A 25502-nucleotide genomic window follows, 5' to 3' on the forward strand; every position below is an offset into this window, starting at 1 on the left:
TTATAAACTCACCAACAATGGTTCATTGTCCCCGTCGGGAATTACATTCAAACCGCCAGCAAAACGGGATTTGGACGTATAAGCTGCTGGGGTCATAGATTATAACGGTGACGACAGAGCAAAAGTGCACTCTGCCGTGCATTCTTTTCAGGTGTGTGTAAGGTGGCCAGGGTGGTAGTCGTGGCAATGGGCTGGTCTGTTCCCACACCCTGGCACCCCACAGATGAGATGCAAAGTTCCTTTGGCTGCCCGTGCAGCAGAACACTTACGGTTACTGTCATTCTGGTTTCATTTTTCCATGTTCCATAAAACACTGCAGAGTCACAGTCCTTTTCAAACAGTTCAACTTTACTGATAACACAGGCACTCATCACTTTGGCAGCACGATTCACACGGAGCCTCATATCCTGCATTTTCCCTGCCCTCCGGGCAGACTCCATTCCTTCTGTAGCCTCTCCTTCTGTTCTCCCAGCAATCCCTGCTGTCTCCGTGGATAATTCATGTCCCATTCGTACTTCCTGTGTCATGAGCTCCCTGTCAGCCCATCGTCCGGTTCCAACTGGGAAAAGTGCCAGGAGTGCCATCTTAATGACTCCCACCCCGGTCATAGACCCTGGATCCTTCGTGAGGATGGTCCTGCTGAGCTGATGCCTGCTTGCTCTATTCTCCAGCCTGGTGCCCCTTTCTGCCTTAGCAGCTTTATCCCCATGGCCTGTAACCGTCAGAGTTTACTGGCTCTGCTTGAATGGCAAGCCAGTGCGTGCCGCCCCTTTATGGCTGTCTGTCCTGGTTCTGTATGTCAGACAGCTGGGGATATCACAGTACTTGTGAATCCCAATGTGCTAGCACTAGAGTTGAGCGAAACGGGTCGAAAAAATTCAAAAGTCGCCGACTTTTGGCAAATTCGGGTTTCATGAAACGAAACCCGACCCTAGGATGAGGTCGGCCACGAGGTCGGCGACTTACGCTCCAAAGTCGCGTTTCAAAAGTTTGTTTTGCGCTCTTTTTTTAGCCAGTCAGGATCCACGGACACTGTGGGCAACGTGATGACATAGGCACGGGTCACCACCATCTTTCAGAAGGGCATGCAAGTGATTGGCTTGCTTTGGTGGGGTCACAGGGGGTATAAAAGGGCGTGCACGCCGACCGCCATCTTACTTCTGCCGATCTTAGTATAGGGAGAGGTTGCTGCTGATTCTGTAGGGAGAGCGTTAGGCAGGGAAGAAGACAAAAAAACTGCTTCTGCTGCTAGCAATTTGGCCTGCACAACACACCAGTCACTGTGTGTGCAGTGCAAGGGGAGGCTATATAGTGGTGTATCAGTGGTGTTGGTTGTTGGGCTGCCTTCTAAGGCTTCCTGACATTCCTGCATTGCTGTTTACCCACTGCTCCGCAAACTGCTTTTTTAAAAGCAATCCCAATTTTTTTTTTTTTGTCCTGCTGAGAAGAAAAAAAAACTGCTTCTGCAGCTAGCAATTTGGCCTGCACAACACACCAGTCACTGTGTGTGCAGTGCAAGGGGAGGCTATATAGTGGTGTATCAGTGGTGTTGGTTGTTGCGCTGCCTTCTAAGGCTTCCTGACATTCCTGCATTGCTGTTTACCCACTGCTCCGCAAACTGCTTTTTTAAAAGCAATCCAATCTCCCTTATCCTCTAGTCACTTTTGTCACAGCTGTGCCATCGAGCCTGTCACATAGCGCTCAGATATTCATTGGGCCTCACACAATCCAAAAGTGTCCAGTGTCCAAAAGTATGTGCAGAGATTCAAAATCTCCCTTATCCTCTAGTCACTTTGGTCACAGCTGTGCCATCGAGCCTGTCACATAGCGCTCAGATATCAGTGGGCCTCACACAATCCAAAAGTGTCCAGTGTCCAAAAGTGTGTGCAGAGATTCAAAATCTCCCTTATCCTCTAGTCACTTTGGTCACAGCTGTGCCATCGAGCCTGTCACATAGCGCTCAGATATCAGTGGGCCTCACACAATCCAAAAGTGTCCATCGCTTGGAAAGTGATTGACAGGTTGGTCACACTCGTCAAACATAGTGTTTGACAAGTGTGACCAGGTTTTTACTATTGAGGCCGCCTATGCGGCATCAATAGTAAAAGATAGAATGTTAAAATGCTAAAAAAAATAAAAAAAATCGGGGTATATTTACCTTCCGGCGTCCTGCGCTGCATTCCCGGGCCACAGCATTCCCAGTAATGCCTTGCGAGACCTGTGATGACGTAGTCTCGCATTGCTATAGCGATCTCGCGAGACCGCTAGAGTCACGTGAGACTACGTCATCACTGGACCGTGCCGCAATGCATTACTGGGAACGCTTAGGCCGGGAATGCAGCGCGGGACATCGGAAGGTAAATATACCCCGATTTTTTATTTTTTATTCTTTTTTTTACAGGGGTATGGTACCCAGGGCCTGGAGGACAGTCTCCTCTCCTCCACACCATGGGTACCAACCGCACATGACACGCTTAACTTCCCGCATGGTGGGCATAGCCACATGCGGGAAGTAAGTGATTCTCATGCATTCCTATGGGTGCGGAATCGCGGCAATTCTTTGCGATTCCGCACAAAAGAATGAGCATGCTGCGATTTTTTCCGCGATGCGATTCCGCCGCGGAAAAAAGTGCAGCATTAGCACAGCATGTGCGGAATGCCATAGGAATGCATGGGGGGCATTCTGTACACGATTTTTAAACGTTTTCGCGCCAAAAATCGTGGCAAAAACGCTTAAAAATCGCTACGTGGGCACACAGCCTTAACCTGCAGATATGGGGATGATCTACAGGTTAATAGCGTTCTGAAGCTGTCCAGTGCCTGCACTGAAAACCCTGCTGCTGGAAGGAAATTAAGTTAATTCCCACCAGCAGGATAAGCTTTCAGTCATAGGCATGGGTGGACATGGCTTCAGTCACCACTCAGTGCACAGTGAGCAGTGGCTGAAACCGCACTCCACCACTGACTGACAGATGGCTCTAATGCTGAGTCGCCCGTCAGTCAGTGCCCGGGGGTACGGCTACAACCAATGCTCCCAATGCACTGAGTGGTGTCTGAAGCTGCAACAGCCTACCCAAATGACTGAAAGCCCGAGACTGCCAGAATAAAATTCAGTTTTTCCTGGGCAGCCGCACTCTCAGTGCAGGCATCAGACAGCTTCAAAACACTATTAACCTGCAGATTAACCCTATGTCTGCAGGTTAATAGCTTTCATTTCCTTACAGATTCTTTTTAAATTAAACTTTAATTTAATTACAGTGTGAAACTCCTTTTGTCATTATATTAAAATATTTTTTATGTTCTACATTATAAACTCACCAACAATGGTTCATTGTCCCCGTCGGGAATTACATTCAAACCGCCAGCAAAACGGGATTTGGACGTATAAGCTGCTGGGGTCATAGATTATAATGGTGACGACAGAGAAAAAGTGCACTCTGCCGTGCATTCTTTTCAGGTGTGTGTAATGTGGCCAGGGTGGTAGTCGTGGCAATGGGCTGGTCTGTTCCCACACCCTGGCACCCCACAGATGAGATGCAAAGTTCCTTTGGCTGCCCGTGCAGCAGAACACTTACGGTTACTGTCATTCTGGTTTCATTTTTCCATGTTCCATAAAACACTGCAGAGTCACAGTCCTTTTCAAACAGTTCAACTTTACTGATAACACAGGCACTCATCACTTTGGCAGCACGATTCACACGGAGCCTCATATCCTGCATTTTCCCTGCCCTCCGGGCAGACTCCATTCCTTCTGTAGCCTCTCCTTCTGTTCTCCCAGCAATCCCTGCTGTCTCCGTGGATAATTCGTGTCCCATTCGTACTTCCTGTGTCACCAGCTCCCTGTCAGCCCATCATCCGGTTCCAACTGGGAAAAGTGCCAGGAGTGCCATCTTAATGACTCCCACCCCGGTCATAGACCCTGGATCCTTCGTGAGGATGGTCCTGCTGAGCTGATGACTGCTTGCTCTATTCTCCAGCCTGGTGCCCCTTTCTGCCTTAGCAGCTTTATCCCCACGGCCTGTAACCGTCAGAGTTTACTGGCTCTGCTTGAATGGCAAGCCAGTGCGTGCTGCCCCTTTATGGCTGTCTGTCCTGGTTCTGTATGTCATACAGCTGGGGATATCACAGTACTTGAGAATCACAATGTGCTAGCACTAGAGTTGAGCGAAACGGGTCGAAAAAATTCAAAAGTCGCCGACTTTTGGCAAAGTCGGGTTTCATGAAACGAAACCCGACCCTAGGATGAGGTCGGCCACGAGGTCGGCGACTTACGCGCCAAAGTCGCGTTTCAAAAGTTTGTTTTGCGCTCTTTTTCAGCCAATCAGGATCCACGGACACTGTGGGCAACGTGATGACATAGGCACGGGTCACCACCATCTTTCAGAAGGGCATGCAAGTGATTGGCTTGCTTTGGTGGGCGTCACAGGGGGTATAAAAGGGCGTGCACGCCGACCGCCATCTTACTTCTGCCGATCTTAGTATAGGGAGAGGTTGCTGCTGATTCTGTAGGGAGAGCGTTAGGCAGGGAAGAAGACAAAAAAACTGCTTCTGCTGCTAGCGATTTGGCCTGCACAACACACCAGTCACTGTGTGTGCAGTGCAAGGGGAGGCTATATAGTGGTGTATCAGTGGTGTTGGTTGTTGGGCTGCCTTCTAAGGCTTCCTGACATTCCAGCATTGCTGTTTACCCACTGCTCCGCAAACTGCTTTTTTAAAAGCAATCCCAATTTTTTTTTTTTGTCCTGCTGAGAAGAAAAAAAAACTGCTTCTGCTGCTAGCAATTTGGCCTGCACAACACACCAGTCACTGTGTGTGCAGTGCAAGGGGAGGCTATATAGTGGTGTATCAGTGGTGTTGGTTGTTGGGCTGCCTTCTAAGGCTTCCTGACATTCCTGCATTGCTGTTTACCCACTGCTCCGCAAACTGCTTTTTTAAAAGCAATCCCAATTTTTTTTTTTTGTCCTGCTGAGAAGAAAAAAAAACTGCTTCTGCAGCTAGCAATTTGGCCTGCACAACACACCAGTCACTGTGTGTGCAGTGCAAGGGGAGGCTATATATTGGTGTATCAGTGGTGTTGGTTGTTGGGCTGCCTTCTAAGGCTTCCTGACATTCCTGCATTGCTGTTTACCCACTGCTCCGCAAACTGCTTTTTTAAAAGCAATCCAATCTCCCTTATCCTCTAGTCACTTTTGTCACAGCTGTGCCATCGAGCCTGTCACATAGCGCTCAGATATTCATTGGGCCTCACACAATCCAAAAGTGTCCAGTGTCCAAAAGTGTGTGCAGAGATTCAAAATCTCCCTTATCCTCTAGTCACTTTGGTCACAGCTGTGCCATCGAGCCTGTCACATAGCGCTCAGATATCAGTGGGCCTCACACAATCCAAAAGTGTCCATCCAGTGTCCAAAAGTGTGTGCAGAGATTCAAAATCTCCCTTATCCTCTAGTCACTTTGGTCACAGCTGTGCCATCGAGCCTGTCACATAGCGCTCAGATATCAGTGGGCCTCACACAATCCAAAAGTGTCCATCCAGTGTCCAAAAGTGTGTGCAGAGATTCAAAATCTCCCTTATCCTCTAGTCACTTTGGTCACAGCTGTGCCATCGAGCCTGTCACATAGCGCTCAGATATCAGTGGGCCTCACACAATCCAAAAGTGTCCATCCAGTGTCCAAACGTGTGTGCAGAGATTCAAAATCTCCCTTATCCTCTAGTCACTTTGGTCACAGCTGTGCCATCGAGCCTGTCACATAGCGCTCAGATATCAGTGGGCCTCACACAATCCAAAAGTGTCCATCCAGTATCCAAAAGTGTGTGCAGAGATTCAAAATCTCCCTTATCCTCTAGTCACTTTGGTCACAGCTGTGCCATCGAGCCTGTCACATAGCGCTCAGATATCAGTGGGCCTCACACAATCCAAAAGTGTCCATCCAGTGTCCAAAAGTGTGTGCCGAGATTCAAAATCTCCCTTATCCTCTAGTCACTTTGGTCACAGATGTGCCATCGAGCCTGTCACATAGCGCTCAGATATCAGTGGGCCTCACACAATCCAAAAGTGTCCAGTGTCCAAAAGTGTGTGCAGAGATTCAAAATCTCCCTTATCCTCTAGTCACTTTGGTCACAGCTGTGCCATCAAGCCTGTCACATAGCGCTCAGATATCAGTGGGCCTCACACAATCCAAAAGTGTCCATCCAGTGTCCAAAAGTGTGTGCAGAGATTCAAAATCTCCCTTATCCTCTAGTCACTTTGGTCACAGCTGTGCCGTCGAGCCTGTCACATAGCGCTCAGATATCAGTGGGTCTCACACAATCCAAAAGTGTCCAGTGTCCAAAAGTGTGTGCAGAGATTCAAAATCTCCCTTATCCTCTAGTCACTTTGGTCACAGCTGTGCCATCGAGCCTGTCACATAGCGCTCAGATATCAGTGGGCCTCACACAATCCAAAAGTGTCCAGTGTCCACAAGTGTCTGCAGAAATTCAAAATCTCCCCTGTCCTATAGACACCTTGTACCTTGTTTTACATTACTATATAGTTTGTTGGATTTTGTCTATATTTCTACCAAAAATGAGGAAGGCTGGTGGAAGAGGCCGTGGAATTGGGCGGGGGTTGGCAGCTGGTAATGATGGTGTTGGTGGTGGATCTGATGGTAGTGGCAAGAGCAAAATAGGACCGAATGCAGGAGGTGCTGACCCTGCGTCATCGTCTGGCTACATAAGGCCTCGAACGCTTAGTTTTCTAGGAGTTGGCAAACCGCTTTTAAAGCCAGAGCATCAGGAAAAAGTTTTGTCTTACATTGCTGACTCAGCCTCCAGCTCTATCGCCTCCTCTTCTTCAGTTGTAAAAAGTAAAAGCACTGAGTCGTCATTGGAGGCTCATGTTCATGAACCACACCTTTCCTTGTGTCCTTCACCCCAACCAAGATTGAAGGATGACGCAGGCCATACTACTGATTACTCCTTGGAGCTGTTTTCACATACCATGCCTGGATTATCAAGTCAAATGGTGAATTACCCAGGCCAAGATGAATCTGACATGGAGTGCACTGATGCACAGCCGCTGATGGATGATTCTGCTGGTACATTCACTCAGAGCACTACATTGTCCTCGCAGTGTACAGAGCCAGATTCTGACCCTGATGAGACTCAGGTGCCCCTTCCCGCACACTATACCACCATACACGGTGACACAGAGGAAGGTGCACATGACATAGAAGAGGAGGTGATGGATGACCCAGTTGTTGACCCAGATTGGCATCCATTGGGGGAAGAGGGTGCTGCTTCCAATAGCTCAGATGAGGAGCATCCACAGCAGACATCGACATCGCAACAGCTGTTATCTGGCAGGCCCGGAGCACTCCAAAGACAGGTTCCAAACATCAAAAGAGTTGCTGGACAGCTTGTCCAGAGGGTCAAAAGATCACAGCGTGCTAGGCCGCAAAATGTCTGCCAAAGTAGGAAGAGTGCAGTGTGGCACTTTTTTGAACAAAATCCTCATGATCAGGCCAAGGTTATCTGTAAGAAGTGCGCAAAGACCTTTAGCCGAGGGAAAAATCTGAAAAATTTGAATACCAGTTGCATGCTTAGACATTTAACCAGCATGCACTTGCAAGCGTGGACACAACACCAAACCTCAAGTGCCACATGTGCAACTGATCACAACGAAGGTAGTCAGCAACGCTACATTGTTTCCCCCACTGTAAGCCCACCGGTTAGCACAGCAGCAAATGTTGAGGTGTCGTTGCAAGACCACAGCAGTCAGGGAATCCCACTGTTATATCAACGAAAGACTGATTCTAGGCCATCAGAAAGAACACCAACTCCATCACCATCATCAACCCTCTCTCAGTCCGCCCTGTCCACCGCTACTTCCACCATATGCAGCTCTCAAGTCCAGCTCACCCTCCCAGACACTGAGTAGGTCAAGAAAGTACTCAGTCTCTCATCCGCATACACTGGGTTTGAACGCCTACATTGCCAAACTAATCTCGTTTGAGATGATGCCCTTTCGGTTGGTGGAAAGCACAGCTTTCCGCGAACTCATGGCCTATGCAGTACCACGCTATGACCTACCCAGTCGCCACTTCTTCTCTCGCAAAGCCATCCCAGCCCTCCACCATCATGTGAAAGACCGCATTGTCCATGCACTCAAGCAGTCAGTGAGCGGAAAGGTGCACCTCACAACTGATGCGTGGTCCAGTCGGCATGGCCAAGGCCGTTACGTGTCCATCACTGCGCACTGGGTTAATGTGGTGGATGCAGGGTCCACAGGGGACAGCGGTGGTGGGACAGTGCTGCCTAGCCCACGGTATAGGAAACAGTTGGCTGTAGACGTTCGACCCTCCTCCTCCTCCTCCAGAAGCGAAAGCTCGTCCACAGAGTGCAGTCGTACGAGCACTCCATCTGCAGCTGCCACTGTTGCACACGATGTGTCCCCCTATCGAGCAGCTAGTGGAAAGCGTCAGCAGGCTGTGTTGCAGATGATGTGTTTGGGCGACAGACACACCGCCGAGGTGCTGGCCGAGTACTTGAAGCGACAAACTGAGTCATGGCTGGGCAGTGTACATCTTGAGGCAGGCAAGGTAGTTAGTGATAACGGCCGTAATTTTGTGGCAGCCATAGCCCTTTCAAAACTCAGCCACATACCTTGCTTGGCTCACACCTTGAACCTGGTGGTGCAGTGCTTCCTCAAAAATTATCCGGAGTTAACAGCCCTGCTCCAGAAGGTGCGAAGACTGTGCGCGCACATCCGCCGGTCGCCTGTACACTCCGTTCGTATGCAGAAGCTGCAGCGATTGCTCCACCTTCCCAACCACCGCCTCATTATCGACATTGCAACAAGGTGGAACTCCACCCTGCACATGGTGGAGCGGCTGTGCGAGCAGAGGCAGGCCATAATGCATTTGTGGGAGGATACACGGCCAGGCACTTTGAGAGCAGACATGGAGTTGACAGGTGTGCAGTGGTCGAAGCTGAAAGACCTTTGTAAAGTCCTTCAGTGTTTTGAGGAATGCACACGGCTGGTAAGCGCAGACGACGCCATCCAAAGCATGAGCATCCCACTTATGCGTCTGCTCATGCAAACTTTGACGCACCTTAAGGAGCAGGCGTCTGCAGCCAATGTTGATGAGGAGGAAGAGGAGGAGGGAATCCTTGATGACATTCAGCCATTGTCTGCTCAGGGACCTCTCCTGGACGAGGTGGAGGAAGAAGAGGAGGAGGAGGATGATGGGGATGATTACTTAGGGGAGGAGGATGCATCTCGTGGGGCAAGTGAAAATGTTGGCGTGGCAAGGTCTGGTACAGGGTTTGTGCGTGACTGGAGGGATGTGGATTTGCCAGAAAGTGCTCCTCCACCCAGCACTCGCAGTGCATCATTGACACCGGGAACATTGGCCCACATGTCAGATTATGCCTTGCGGATCCTAAAAAGGGACCCCCGCATTGCCAAAATGATGAACGATGACGACTACTGGTTGGCCAGCATCCTGGATCCACGCTATAAAGGCAAATTCCAAAACATCATGCCACAGGAGAACCTTGACCTAATATTGGCTAATAAACAAGCAACTCTGGTAAATCGGTTGCTTGAGGCATTCCCAGCACACAGCAGCGGTGATGGTTCTCACACGAGCCGTACGGGCCGGGGGCAGCTTGGCAGAGGTGTTCGTGGTGCACACAGCAGAAGTGGCGTTGGAGACAGGGGTTTCATGACAATGTTGTGGACTGATTTTTCAAATACCGCTCACACAACTGGTAATACTGCATCGATGGAAAGTGACAGGAGACAGCAGTTGTCAACTATGGTTACAAACTACTTTTCCTCCCATATCGATGTTCTCCCACACAGGTCATTCCCCTTTGACTATTAGGCTAAACTGGACACCTGGCCTGAATTGGCCCAATATGCCTTACAGGAGCTCGCTTGCCCAGCTGCAAGTGTGCTATCGGAAAGAGTCTTCAGTGCAGCTGGATCAATCCTGACAGAAAAAAGGACCCGTCTGTCAACCCAAAATGTGGATGATCTAACCTTCATTAAAATGAACCACGCATGGGTTTCCAAGGATTTTGTCCCACCTTCCCCTGATGACACATAGGGTGACAGAAAAATGGCTTGCTTTGGTCCACCTCTTCCTGGTACTTCACCTATTTCGCCTTTTGCATCAGCTGAATGTCCAACATCAACATATGCCACTTTCTAAAACTCCCTAACTGTGCTGCCTCCCCCCCCATGGCCGGGGTCACCACCTAGCGCACAACACCGTGCGAGTGCCGTTGCCTTGGACAGGTGGGTAGGCCGACTCTTGGGCGCGGGCACTGGCACAGGGTCCCTCATAGTGCAATCAAGTGTCTCTGACGGTGGTGGTGCATACCCGCCGTCAGACACACCGCTGTACTATGAGGGGCCCAGTGCCAGTACCGACGCCCACGAGTGGGCCCCCCTTGCTTGGGCAGGGCCCCAGCATTTGCAATCTTTACCTCTCCCTGCTCCTCCGCTGTGTAATCTGGGCCGTCAAATCCATACTGTGCCTGACACCGTCTGAGCCTGCCTCCTGAGACATATATTTTGAATGTGTACGCTATCCATACATGTTATCCAGGGATACGGTACCCTTTCTAACCTTTGTGCAATCACGTGCAATCCATACTGGGCCTGACACCGTCTGAGCCTGCCTCCTGAGACATATATTTTGAATGTGTACGCTATCCATACATGTTATCTGGGGATACGGTACCCTTTCTAACCTTTGTGCAATCACGTGCAATCCATACTGGGCCTGACACCGTCTGAGCCTGCCTCCTGAGACATATATTTTGAATGTGTACGCTATCCATACATGTTATCTGGGGATACGGTACCCTTTCTAACCTTTGTGCAATCACGTGCAATCCATACTGGGCCTGACACCGTCTGAGCCTGCCTCCTGAGACATATATTTTGAATGTGTACGCTATCCATACATGTTATCTGGGGATACGGTACCCTTTCTAACCTTTGTGCAATCACGTGCAATCCATACTGGGCCTGACACCGTCTGAGCCTGCCTCCTGAGACATATATTTTGAATGTGTACGCTATCCATACATGTTATCTGGAGATACGGTACCCTTTCTAACCTTTGTGCAATCACGTGCAATCCATACTGGGCCTAACACCGTCTGAGCCTGCCTCCTGAGACATATATTTTGAATGTGTACGCTATCCATACATGTTATCTGGGGATATGGTACCCTTTCTAACCTTTGTGCAATCACGTGCAATCCATACTGGGCCTAACACCGTCTGAGCCTGCCTCCTGAGACATATATTTTGAATGTGTACGCTATCCATACATGTTATCTGGGGATACGGTACCCTTTCTAACCTTTGTGCAATCACGTGCAATCCATACTGGGCCTGACACCGTCTGAGCCTGCCTCCTGAGACATATATTTTGAATGTGTACGCTATCCATACATGTTATCTGGGGATACGGTACCCTTTCTAACCTTTGTGCAATCACGTGCAATCCATACTGGGCCTAACACCGTCTGAGCCTGCCTCCTGAGACATATATTTTGAATGTGTACGCTATCCATACATGTTATCCGGGGATACGGTACCCTTTCTAACCTTTGTGCAATCACGTGCAATCCATACTGGGCGTGAGAACGGCTGGCGAGCTGTTAAGCAAGCTACAGCACCTGTGGTTTGCACACGTAAGTTTTTCATTTTTTCAGGAATGACGGTTAGGCCTAATTCCGGAACTGCGGTTGACCTGCACTTACTGGGAAATCATTGTTCGCGGGTAATAATTGTAATCAGTGATCCCCATCACTAACGTTGTTCAGCGGGTTATCTGCACCTGTAAGCGACAAACGCTGGCCTTTTCAGTGTAGCGCACATGCAGCCACGGACATGTAAGGGCATGACACACCAGTTATTGGCCAATCTCATGTGCCAGAGCCTCACGTGTCCCTCTAGTAAGCCGGACTCGGACCGCGGGGCATGACGGAGTCTCGTTCGTTAACGGAATTAAGCTTGCAATGTGTGCATCTGTTCTGTAGCTGGCATGGTTGAGGTTTCCCAGGTGGAGTCGAATTTAACCGTAGGCTCCACTCCTGGTGGTGCCCTTCTGGACATTCCTTTAAGGTTCAGCTTTGCAACCATACTGCCCACGTAAAACAAACACTTTGCCTTCATGAACGCTGTTTGGAGGGTCATGACTCGTGGGAATAACGCCGCCCAATCAGTTAACCTGCTAGAGAGATCCTTCGTTGCTCCCAAGCATGACATCACACTCCCTAGGAAGAAGGTAATGCCACTGTGGCGACCGTACTCCTGGGGGCGACACAAGTGCACTGATGCCCAGCCACTGCTCGATGAATCTGCTGGTACATTGACCCAGACCACTACATTCCCCTCGCATGCTACACGACCTGAATCTGACCCTGATGAAACTCAGGTTACCCTTCCCATATACAGTTCCATCTTACACGGTGACAAAGAGGAAGCTGCAGATGAAAGTGCAGGTTCGGCCCACCCGCCATCAGACACACCACCGTACTATCAGGGGCCCTGTGCCAGTGCCGTCGCCAACGAGTGGGCCCCCCCTGCTTGCCCAGGATCACAGCACTTGCAAAGTTGAAATACTGTGCAGTGAGATGGAAGATGGGGACGACGAGGAGTCCAGACAAGTACAGGGATTCCCTAGCGAGGAGACTTATTTGATTGTTTTCAATGTTGGGACAGCAATTTTTGGGGAGCACTATACTCTGGAGAATGATAGATGGGGCCCACCATACACTGGAACATTCCAAAGGTGGACATCAGACACTGGAGCAGCATTTACAGGGCCCATTATACACTAGAGCATTAGAAATGGGGCCCATTATGTTTGGAGCATTATTTGGGCCCATAAGACAGTGGAGCTTCATCCATGGGGACCAACATATACTGTAGCATTATGTGGAGCTCATCATATACTGTTTCAAACATTATATGGGACCAATGATTCTGTATGGAGAAATAGATGGGCCTCGTCATGAGATGTAAAAAGTGAGGTATTTTTCATTGTACTATACCGCTATTTCTCTGCCGTATCGGAGCATGATGAGTTGTGGTATGTGTTAAAGGGGCGCTCTTTCGCCCAGGGCACATGAAAACCTGCAGCCAGCCCTCCCCCCCCCACAACTTTAGCCAAATAACCCCCATTTTTCAGTGCGTAACTTGTATTATGAAGTTAATTAAGGTTGACAAGCTTAAGTAAGAAGAATTGACGCTTTTGGCATTCAAATGGGCACTGTAGGTGTGTTTCCTGTCCTCCTCTCACTGCCGACTTTTATTCCCCATTGACTTACATTGGGTTTCGTGTTTCGGGACGACCCCGACTTTTCCCTATAATCGGACGATCTTGCTCGACCCGACTTTTGGAAAAGTCGGGTTTCACGAAACGAAACGCGACCCTAAAAAACCAAAAGTCGCTCAACTCTAGCTAGCACTTCACCTGACTCCTACTTTGATTGTTTTCATCCTGTGATTTAAATAAAGCTGTGGCCATTTTGACAACCAAAATAATGTGTTTTGTGTATTTATTCCAGTGTCTAGGTTTACTGTAGTTATGGTCGTTTTAGGGTGGAGTGGGGGTCTATCCATGTCCAAAAGTCATGAGTCAGATGCCTTATTGTAGTGACCAGGTCCAGACTTGATATGTCCCTTTAAGTAACCCTGGACCACGAGTAGCTTTTGTACACTTCAACTCACCCCTAAGTTATCCTTTTACTGTTATATGGTTTAAATGAATCCATTACTCACTAATCTCATTTATTCATGATTTACATATTATTCTCATAATGTGAAGTCTGACACAAGAATTGAGAGTTACCCTATTGGTCAGTGACCCTGTCACCAAGGCTCAATGGGAGAAGCTACCTCCAGTCTCTGTGGAGACAAGAGAGGGTTCTGAAAGGTTCCCCGAGGAGTCTGGTTCAAGATGTGACCCAGAGCAGACCTCATGTGAGGGGTCTCCCGACCCCCTCCAGGCTGCAAGCCTGGAGGTTCATCCATCTCTTCATCTCAGGACAGGCCTAATGCCTTGGATCTTCTCCTGACTTCTACAGCCAAGATGGCTGAAGACTTTTAACCCTGCATCCCTGCTGTCTGGTTTAATGCGTGCTTCTCCAGCATTAGGTCGCACTAAATGTGTACAGAAGAACCTATTTCTCTGCGTGTTGAGGAAATCGAGGGTCCCCCGCCTCACCGCAAGTATCCGTTATTTACTTCAAGTATATTTCTGCACGTACCGTGACCAGCTGAGAAAATGAATATGGGATTTCAGGTCTGTACATATTGCCATATATTCCCTCTTCTGCCTTTATGCCACCAAGAGACTTTGAACTTCTTTTAATTACTTGCAAGTACTGCTCCTAACTAATCCCGGTTCTTAAAGGAAAGGTGCTGCAATTTTATATAATTTGCAAAAAAAGAGTAAGTAACAAAACATGTTGTTTCAGCAAATGTTGTACTAACTAGGATTTATGGTTTGTTTGTAATAATGTTTTAATGTAGCCACTGGGCGCTGCCATCTTGATTTGCAGATCTGTGGAGGACTCATACAGTCTGCAAATATGGCCGTCCCTGGACATAGGAGACTGCGGCCGGCTCCCGACCCCACCATGCAGCCTCATTAGCAGGGAACTGGGCACGCCCCTGTGGGCTGCACCATTCACTGCTGTAGGTGTGGCTGGGCGCCATTTTACTGTAGCCCAATGCTATCTGCTGAGCTCCACTTTCTGCACCGTGCTTCCTGCTCCAGCTCCACTGTCCTCCTTCTCTGTCTCCAGTGTGGGCATATCTGTAATACTGTCTCCTGTGATACTGCCTGCTGAGCCGTGTATCTAATCCTATCCTGTGTGATACTGACTGCTGAGCCGTGTATCTAATCCTATCCTGTGAGATACTGACTGCTGAGCTGTGTATCTAATCCTATCCTGTGTGATACTGACTGCTATGCCATGTATCTAATCCTCTCCTGTGTGATACTGTCTGCTGAGCCATGTATCTAATCCTATCCTGTGTGATACTGCCTGCTGAACCGTGTATCTAATCCTCTCTTGTGTGATACTGACTGCTGAACCGTGTATCTAATCCTCTCCTGTGTGATACTGACTGCTGAACCGTGTATCTAATCCTCTCCTGTGTGATACTGACTGCTGAGCCATGTATCTAATCCTCTCTTGTGTGATACTGACTGCTGAGCCGTGTATCTAATCCTATCCTGTGTGATACTGACTGCTGAGCCATGTGTCTAATCCTATCCTGTGTGATACTGACAGCTGAACCGTGTATCTAATCCTCTCCTGTGTGATACTGACTGCTGAGCCATGTATCTAATCCTCTCTTGTGTGATACTGACTGATGAACCGTGTATCTAATCCTCTCTTGTGTGATACTGACTGATGAACCGTGTATCTAATCCTATCCTGTGTGATACTGACTGCTGAGCCTTGTATCTAATCCTCTCCTGTGTGATACTGACTGCTGAGCTGTGTATCTAATCCTATCCTGTGTGATACTGACTGCTGAGCCGTGTATCTAATCCTCTCCTGTGTGATACTGTCTGCTGAGCCATGTATCTAATCCTCTCGTGTGATACTGACTGCTGAACCGTGTATCTAATCCTCTCTTGTGTGATACTGACTGCTGAACCGTGTATCTAATCCTCTCCTGTGTGATACTGACTGCTGAGCCGTGTATCTAATCCTCTCTTGTGTGATACTGACTGCTGAACCGTGTATCTAATCCTCTCTTGTGTGATACTGACTGCTGAGCCGTGTATCTAATCCTCTCTTGTGTGATACTGACTGCTGAACCGTGTATCTAATCCTCTCTTGTGTGATACTGACTGCTGAACCGTGTATCTAATCCTCTCCTGTGTGATACTGACTGCTGAGCCGTGTATCTAATCCTCTCTTGTGTGATACTGACTGCTGAACCGTGTATCTAATCCTCTCTTGTGTGATACTGACTGCTGAACCGTGTATCTAATCCTCTCCTGTGTGATACTGTCTGCTGAGCCGTGTATCTAATCCTCTCTTGTGTGATACTGACTGCTGAACCGTGTATCTAATCCTCTCCTGTGTGATACTGACTGCTGAGCCATGTATCTAATCCTCTCCTGTGTGATACTGTCTGCTGAGCCGTGTATCTAATCCTATCCTGTGTGATACTGACTGAGCCCTGTATCTAATCCTCTCCTGTGTGATACTGACTGTTGAGCTGTGTATCTAATCCTATCCTGTGTGATACTGACTGCTGAGCCGTGTACCTAATCCTCTCCTGTGTGATACTGACTGCTGAACCGTGTATCTAATCCTCTCCTGTGTGATACTGTCTGCTGAGCCGTGTATCTAATCCTCTCCTGTGTGATACTGTCTGCTGAGCCGTGTATCTAATCCTCTCCTGTGTGATACTGACTGCTGAACCGTGTATCTAATCCTCTCCTGTGTGATACTGTCTGCTGAGCCGTGTATCTATTACTATCCTGTGTGATACTGTCTGCTGAGCCGTGTATCTAATCCTCTCCTGTGTGATACTGACTGCTGAACCGTGTATCTAATCCTCTCCTGTGTGATACTGTCTGCTGAGCTGTGTATCTAATCCTCTCCTGTGTGATACTGTCTGCTGAGCCGTGTATCTAATCCTCTCCTGTGTGATACTGACTGCTGAACCGTGTATCTAATCCTCTCCTGTGTGATACTGTCTGCTGAGCCGTGTATCTATTACTATCCTGTGTGATACTGTCTGCTGAGCCGTGTATCTAATCCTCTGCCGTGTGATACTGCTCTCCTGAAATACTCTGTGCTGCTGTCACCCTGCTGGTTTTTTGTGTGATCTACATGGTGGTATTGTGTATGATCTTTATGGCGGCATTGTGTGTGAAGTATATGGCGGTATTATTTGTGATCTGCTAAAAGCGGACCCATTCTAGGGTGGTTCTGGCTGAGCACCTGCACACGGGTCAGGGGTAATAGGTGCAGTCAGGGGAGGGCTGGTGAGGCAGCTGAAGAGAGGGGTCTCATTTTTATCGTTACTGTATAGCTACATTTCCCCCAGCCTGCTTCCCAGCGTCACCCCGGACTGCGCCTGTCGCCTCGCCTTCACACATCGCCAGGACAGAATCTGAGGAGGGGAATGGGGTCTTTGCATGCAAAGTCTGGCTCAGAACAGGCCATCAATCAGCAGAAATGTTTCCTGGATTTCTGTGCTGCTGTCTCCCTGCTCCTCCCCCATATATCTCCCTCTGTGCCCCCCATAGACCAGCGCACTGCTCTCCTGAAATACTCTGTGCTGCTGTCTCCCTGCTCCTCCCCCATATATCTCCCTCTGTGCCCCCCCATAGACCAGCGCACTGCTCTCCTGAAATACTCTGTGCTGCTGTCACTCTGCTCCCTCCACCATATATCTCTGTGTGCCCCCCATAGACCAGCACACTGCTCTCCTGAAATACTCTGTGCTGCTGTCACCCTGCTCCCTCCACCATATATCTCTTTGTGCCCCCCATAGACCAGCACACTGCTCTCCTGAAATACTCTGGGCTGCTGTCACCCTGCTCCCTCCACCATATATCTCTCTCTGTGCCCCCCATAGACCAGCACACTGCTCTCCTGAAATACTCTGTGCTGCTGTCACCCTGCTCCCAGAATCCTTGCTGCCTGCCATCCTCGGTGACCGAAGACCCCATACCTCTCCTCAGATCCTCTCCTGGCGATGTGTGAAAGCGAGGCGACAGGGGCCTGATATATGGAGGAAGGAGCAGGGTGACAGCAGCACAGAGTATTTCAGGAGAGCAGTGTGCTGGTCTGTGGGGGGCACCCTGGTCGGTGCCAGGGATTATACATAGAGCGCTGTGTTTTATACACATGGATGGACCGTCTTCTTGTCTGTTCCACAGAAATCCAGGAAACATTTCTGCTGATTGGTGACCTGTTCTGATCCAGACTTTACATGAAAAGACAGTCAGTATAACTTTGCAGGCCCCATCAAAATGGCTGCTCACTGTGTTCCTCTCTTTTCCCTTAGCAAGCACCCAGTAGGGGAGGAGAGGAGTGACACCACACCCATGTCAGCAGATTCCGCCCATACAGTGTCCATTTTAGGGCATGATCATATATCAAAATCAAACATCATGGACACTGTACGCCCACTGCAGGACAGTAATGTGAGCTAGTTGTACACTAGGTTTTTGTGCCAAATTTCAGTATCTGCTCCCCCTAGTTTTAACAAGTGGAAATGCCAAACTTTTTAAAATTATTTTTCATATTTTACAAAATTAAAAACAAATGATAATATTTTTTAAGAAAATGTAAACATTAATTCTTTACATTTTTTCAATTGCTGAAAAATTTGTTTTGGGATGGCACCTTCCCTTTAAAGCTCCAGAACCTCAATTCTATGTCAGAATCCAATCCTGAACTGTATTGGCCGTGGATTCCCCATGTGAACTGTTACCATAACTCCATGTTATTTCTCCCCGTTCTGCTGAAGTAAAGCAGCTGTTATCCCAGAGACCTGTTGTCTGTGGTTATTCAATCGGCTGTGGACACTGCGTGGGGGTGCATAACAGTGAACGGAATAGCCCCATACCAAGGCTGTTGCATTATTATCAGTAATATTTCAACTTTGTTTTTTATGGGCTTAGGGCGAATTTTGACGTTCATGAAACACAGTCCATATATACAGCGTGATGCACAGACTTGGCCCGAATCTCCTGACCGAAACTTAACAGCCTCATGTATGAAATATCCGTGTATCATGGACGTCTTAATTCACCCTAACGACAACATTTAAAGGACTTGCATTACCTACAGATATTATTGAACGGATGTCCTACTTGAGAACCCCCTCTAGCAGAACAGTGAACTGCTGTGTAGTGTAAGGGTGTGTGCACACGCTGCGGATTCTGCTGCGGTTCCGCAGCGGATTTGGCTGCGGTGTACAGTACCATTATTCCCTATGGGAATAAAAAAAGCAGTGCAGATGGTGCGGATTTTTCCGCGGTTTTGAAACCGCAGAAAGAATTGACATGTCAATTCTTTCTGCGGATTCCGCTGCGGTTTGCCATCTCCTCCATTGTGGAGATGAGAAACTGTAGGGCAAAATCGAGGAGCAATCCGCAGGTCTTTTGACCTGCAGATTTACCTGCGGATTTTACAAAATCCGCGCGGCCAAATCCGCACCCCAATCTGCAGCGTGTGCACATACCCTAAGAGTCTTGGCAAAGAATTGTATCTGGTACTTGTCTCTCATCCAGTACTCAGATCTTATTTTCCAAGGCTATTTCATCTGCTGCCATTGCAGATGTGCAAGATGATGAGCGTGCTGATGTGAAGATACCTTCTACTTATCGTAAAGGGCTACTCACATAATTTAAACATATCCCCTATCCTATGGGACTCTGAATTGCTCTACTCATTATTTTTGGGAGTGCTGAAAAAAGCTGAGTGCTGGACCCAGTTATCTCCCGCAGTCCCATTAGAAAATAAATAAAGTGGTTACACCTAAGCACGGACACCGCTCCATTCGGATGGGGCATTTTAGAGCTCCATTCTCTGCATATTTGGAGGGGTCGGAGGGGGGATCTCAGCAGTTGGACCTTCAGTAATTTACGATTTATCACCTATCTTATTGATGAATGATAAAGGGTTATTGCCACAATTAAAAGTTAACTTCTATGTATGAGTGGCTGTTATTCAGGCGTGCTCAAGCTGTCCATCCATTACACAGGTAACGATTTATCTGAATGACCACCATGTAAGACAATGGCCACTGGGAATGGCTTTTAGTTTTACATTGGAGGATATGGATCAAAATACTCAGAGAATGATCAAGACTATATGAACAATATAGCCCCCAAAGTTTGTATCTGCTACATTGCTTCAAGCATTACGGTATGTTCATGGATTATACCGTACTCACCTGTTTCTGCCCAAGTAACCACTTCTCACGCTTCTTCTGCTTTCTTCTCAGGTTCTTCAGTCTGTTCATTTCTCTCTTGCTTAAGCGTTGATTAGCAGGAGTTGATGATGGGAGCGGTGGCTCCATAATCAGAGTGGAAACATCTACTGGGTTCACAACACCCTCATCACCATCTGATGGTTCTACAGGAATGATTGTCACTTGAGATGAAGACAGTCCTATGGTTTCTTCAACACCTGAAACACCAGGACTTGCTCTGTTGTAAAATGTTTCGGCATTTCTTGACTGTGGCTTTGCAAATCTTAGTGAAATGTCGAACATATGTGAGTTGTTATTGGTATTATTATCACCAGCTCCAACTGAGCTCAATAATGAAACTCCTGGTGGTCTTCGCTTTACAATAAAGGTCTCTTTTGTGACGGGAAGTTTTTCTGTTCTGTCCAAATCCAAACTATTTGATTTCCTATAGAGCATATTTCTACTAAAATTTACCTTTTGATCCCATAACGCTGAATTATCATTCTTAACACTGAAGGTGATGTAAGGTTTTCTAAACCTTGGCTTGACATATTCGGACACTTCAAGGCACAATGCATCCACTAATGTTCCAGGGACAGTCATAAATCTGCCCATGATCCAATTTCTGCTTTGATGTTCCGCCATTCCACGTCTAAATTTCTTGTCAAAATGTGTAAAACATTTAGAAGCAGATGAAGCCTGGCATAGTTTTTTCACAGTAATGTCCACATCAATTTTGCTCTTGCAAAGACGAATGACTGCGAGCCTGCCACAGGAGCATTTGGTGCTGTCAACAAAGTTAAAGGCCCCGAGACGTGTTCTGCAGTATGGACAGTGCAGCTTACCCGTCGTCCAGTTTTCCTGAAAGTAGAGAAGAGTTGGGCAGGTCATCCTATACTACAACATAATAGAGCTACATTGATGCTTTGTTTTTCTACAAAACAATCCTCTTTCCTGATGTGCTTTATGTGAAACGCAAGCTGGTCAGCAAACAGCCCACTTTTCAATGAGCTTCAAGAGAAGAACTTAACCACATAGAAGTTGCCAGAAAAAGCATTACAATGTTAGTAGTGGCCATGTCCTACAGCAAGGTAATAACCTTCCATGTGTAATATGCTAAATATATGACCAAAATGAACAATATCCTTCAACATATCTACATAGGCCATGATACTGCATCTGTTCATAAATAAACCCTGGGCTCATGTGTAAGAATAACCGCATTAATGTTGAGCAAGTTAAAGGGGTAATCAAATACTCAGACAACCTCTTCTGAATCACTATGCTTAGTGGCAGAGGAGAAGAGAAGTGGATCAAAGTGGAGAAAGAAGCATATTTCTCTGATAAGATATATTGCATAGAGGCAAAAATCATTTGAATATCTGAATGAGAAAAAATGTTAGAGCTCTCAAAACAGAATGCTACTGGCCATGAATGGAAGAAAATGGAGTTTTTGAACGGGTAAAATGAAATACTATATTTATTCTAAGTTAAGAAGATCACAGGTGTATTTGATTTCTATCTTATTGTGAATCAATGACATCTCCTGACGAAGCGCATATTTTAGGCACAGAAATGATGACTCCATACAGCTACTGAGTATGTCACTAAGTATTATTATTAGGGTTTTTTTTCCTTTGGCTGTGTGTGTGGTGTCAAATTTCCCCCACTGCACCAGGGGAATCTTGAGCCATGTCCTCTGTGGTCTCCCATTCTTCTGCAGCCACAGAGGTTCCTGCTCAGCAGAGATGTCGGTCCCAGTGTCTTGCCCAGACTAATGCTAGGCATCTGGCTGCTCATCCAGGCTCAGCTATTATACCATGCATGAGTCAGCGGCGAGCAGACGCTCTTGGGACTAAGTCCTGCTTTTCTCCTACTGAGCATGCCCGTGGGACAACCTCTCATTGGAGGTCGGAAGTCACATGCTCAGGTCCTGTTGCTGCTCCGATTGGACAACCAGGAAGGTCCCGGAAGGCTGCAATTATAAAAGGTTCGCATGGCCTCCCGGCCATGCGCTAATATAGAAAAAGATTATAAACCATATGGAGTGAGTGTTGTATGCATGTATGAATGTCTCTGGTGAATGACTCATTTTGAAATCCCTACCCTTGTGTTGTGTAGCCTAGCCTGTTAAGCGCCCTGGCTGAGGTGCAGGTAGGGGGCAGAGTCAAAGACTGGCATCAGCGTCCACCGGTGGCTTTGTTTGTATGCCACGGTGCACGTGGTCGGCACTCCACGGTAGCCAGCGTCCATTAGTGGCGTCCGCAGGTGCGGCACCGCACGCTTGGTAGGTCTAGAGGGACTGAGTTCTTTGACCGTTTACTGAGCGCTCCCTTGCCGAGCTTTGTGAGCTTAAACAGGCTCCGACATTTATGTTCCGTGGTAGTCCGGCTCTGTGAGGTAACAGAATCCGCTCCTGTACACACCGGGTGAGGTTAACCCGCGTGTGTTCTTCTTGTATACCATCATATAGCGTCCGCCATTACCAAGCAGCAGTTTACCATCTCTGCACGGTGGACCTTGGGCTGTGAACGCACCTTAGAATCATAGAATCGTAGAGTTGGAAGGGACCTCCTGGGCCATCTGGTCCAACCCCCTGCTCAAAGCAGGATTCGCTAAATCATCCCAGTCAGATGTCTGTCCAGCCTCTGTTTGAAGACTTCCATTGAAGGAGAACTCACCACTTCTCGTGGCAGCCTGTTCCACTCATTGATCACTCTAACTGTCAAAAAGTTTTTTCTAATATCTAATCTGTGTCTACTCCCATTCAGTTTCATCCCATTGCTTCTAGTCTTTCCTTGTGCAAATGAGAATAAAGTTGATCCTTCTACAATGTGACAGCCCTTTAGATATTTGTAGACAGCTATTAAGTCTCCTCTCAGTCTTCTCTTTTGCAAACAAAACATTCCCAAATCCTGCAACCTTTCCTCATAAGACAGGGTTTGCAGACCGGTCACCATTCTGGTCGCTCTTTTCAGAGGGAAATAATGACTTCACGTGATCTAGACTGTATGCTTCTGTTAATACATCCTAGAATTGCATTTGCCTTTTTTGCTGCTGCATCACACTGTTGACTCATATTCAGTCTGTGATCTATTAGTATACCCAAGTCTTTCTCACATGTGCTGTCACTTAGCCCTATTCCTCCCATTCTGTATATGCTTTTTTCATTTTTATTGCCCAGATGTAGTACTTTGCATTTCTCCCTGTTAAAAACCATTCTGTTAGTTGCTGCCCACTGCTCCAGTTTATTTATATCTTTTTGAATACTCTCTCTCTCTTCTCTAGTATTAGCTATCCCTCCTAGCTTTGTGTCATCTGCAAATTTAATCAGTTTACCCTCAATTCCTTCATCTAAATCGTTGATAAAGATGTTGAACAATACAGGGCCCAGGACAGAGCCCTTGTGGTACCCCACTTGAGACATTCTTCCAACTGGATGTGCAGCCATTTACGACCACTCTTTGGGTCCGATCACTAAGCCAGTTATGAATCCACCTAACAGTTGCCTTGTCCATTCCATACTTAGTCATTTTTTCAATAAGGATTGTATGAGAGACTTTGTCAAATGCTTTGCTGAAGTCAAGATATACTATATCTACAGCATTTCCTTGATCCACCCAATCAGTGATACCGTCATAGAAGGAAATTATGTTAGTCTTACATGATTTATTAGTTACAAACCCATGCTGACTCTGTTTAATCACTTCATTCTTATCCAGGTATTGACATACATGTTGTTTAATAATTTGTTCAAAGATCTTTCCTGGTATAGAAGTCAGACTCACCGGCCTATAGTTGCCTGGGTCCACCTTCTTCCCCTTTTTGAAGATAGGAATAACATTTGCTCTTCTCCAGTCTTCTGGCACTTCTCCTGTTCTCCAAGAATTTTCAAAGATTATGGAGAGGGGTTAAAAAATTTCTTCTGCTATCTCCTTCAGTACTCTGGGGTGTAATTCATCTGGACCTGGAGACTTGAATTCATTTAGATTAGCTAAGTGTTTCCTCACTATCTTTCTGTTTATAGATATCCTGGATTCTTCTATTCCCTTAATAGGACAGTGAATAACAGTTGATGTTACAGTTCCTTTCTGAGAGAAAACAGATGCAAAATAGGAATTTAAAAGTTCAGCCTTCTCAACATCCTGTCTTACCATTTCATCATTTTCATCCTGTAAAAATCCTATAGCATCTTTGACTTTTCTTTTACTTTTGACATATCCCCAAAATCCTTTATTATTGCTTTTGACATCTCTTGCAAGCCTCAATTCATTTTCAGCTTTAGCTAATCTGATTTGTGCCCTGCAGGTTCTGCAGACAGCATTATATTCTTCTTTAGATATGCCTCCCTCTTTCCATTTTATAAACATTTTTTTCTTCCTTTTTAGCATGTGCTTAAGTTCTGTGTTCATCCATCCTGGTTTCCTTAAATGCTTCCTATTCTTCCCTCTTTTCGGAATTGTTAACAACTGTGCTTTGAGAATTTCATTTTTCAAGATTTCCCATCCTTCCTGGACATTTTTGTCTTTAAGGATATCCAGCCATTGGATCTCTCCAATTCTCTTTCTGAATCCCTTAAAATCTGCCTTTCTGAAATCTAACCTTGACGTCTGAGTCTTCACAGGTCTTCCGCCTCTAGTTATCCAAAATTCTAAAATAGCATGGTCGCTACCTCCTAGAGTCCCAGCCACTTTTACCTCCTCAACCATTTCCTCCCTGTTTATAAGGATTAGATCCAAGGTAGCAGTTCCCCTTGTTTTCTCCCCTACCTTTTGGAAGATAAAGTTGTCAGCAAGAGAGGATAAGAATTTCCTTGACCTGTTAGTTTTGCCTGAGAGAGATTCCCAACAAATGTCTGGATAGTTGAAATCTCCCATGACAACTATGTCATATTTTTTGGAGAACTTGGCCATTTGATGCAGAAAGAGTTCATCCATATCTTCAGCTTGCACAGGCGGCCTGTAGTAAATGCCTACAATGGTGTCCTTTCCATTGTTCTGTCCTTGTATTCTTACCCAAACAGTTTCCACAGAACTCCCAGTCTCTGAAGCTTCAATCTCTGTGCAGATATACGCGTTTCTAACTTACAATGCGACACCTCCTCCTCGTTTATCAAGTCTGTTTCTTGCAAATAAGTTGTATCCTTCTAGTCTTGTATTCCAATCATGTGTATTGTCCCACCAAGTTTCAGTGATTCCAATGACATCATATTTCTTTTCCTGTGTTAGTAGTTCCAATTCTCCTTGTTTGTTGCCCATGCTTTGTGCATTAGTATAGAAACATTTTAGTTTGTGATAGGTTTCTCTTTCTCCAATATTTTTATTAATTAGATTCTTTTGTCTTTGTTCTTCCTTTCCACTTCTTCTTATTATCATCTTTTGTTATTTGGTCTGTTCCACCAGCCCTAACATTATATTAGAGCCAAGGTCTGGCTAGTAATGGTGGACGAACAGCAACTGCAGCGGTACATCCAGCAGCTGGAGGGCAGGTTGGCAGCCCTCAAGCCCACAACCTCAGCCGTGGATGTTACCT

At 46.9% G+C, this 25502-nt stretch overlaps 1 protein-coding gene across 2 annotated transcripts in view; it reads right to left on the reverse strand.

The window, feature by feature from the left end:
- Positions 1-25502, reverse strand: part of RNF180 (ring finger protein 180) — a 244887-nt gene that overhangs the window by 139622 nt on the left and 79763 nt on the right. For both annotated transcript variants that reach the window (XM_073584256.1, XM_073584255.1), the window contains exon 4: positions 19953-20831. In XM_073584256.1, coding sequence (XP_073440357.1) covers positions 19953-20831 — 879 coding nt within the window. The remainder of the gene's footprint in view (positions 1-19952; positions 20832-25502) is intronic.

Source organism: Dendrobates tinctorius, unplaced genomic scaffold (genome assembly GCF_039654945.1).
Source record: "Dendrobates tinctorius isolate UK_male_01 unplaced genomic scaffold, ASM3965494v1 ptg000083l, whole genome shotgun sequence".
In the NCBI taxonomy this organism is placed as follows: domain Eukaryota; kingdom Metazoa; phylum Chordata; class Amphibia; order Anura; family Dendrobatidae; genus Dendrobates; species Dendrobates tinctorius.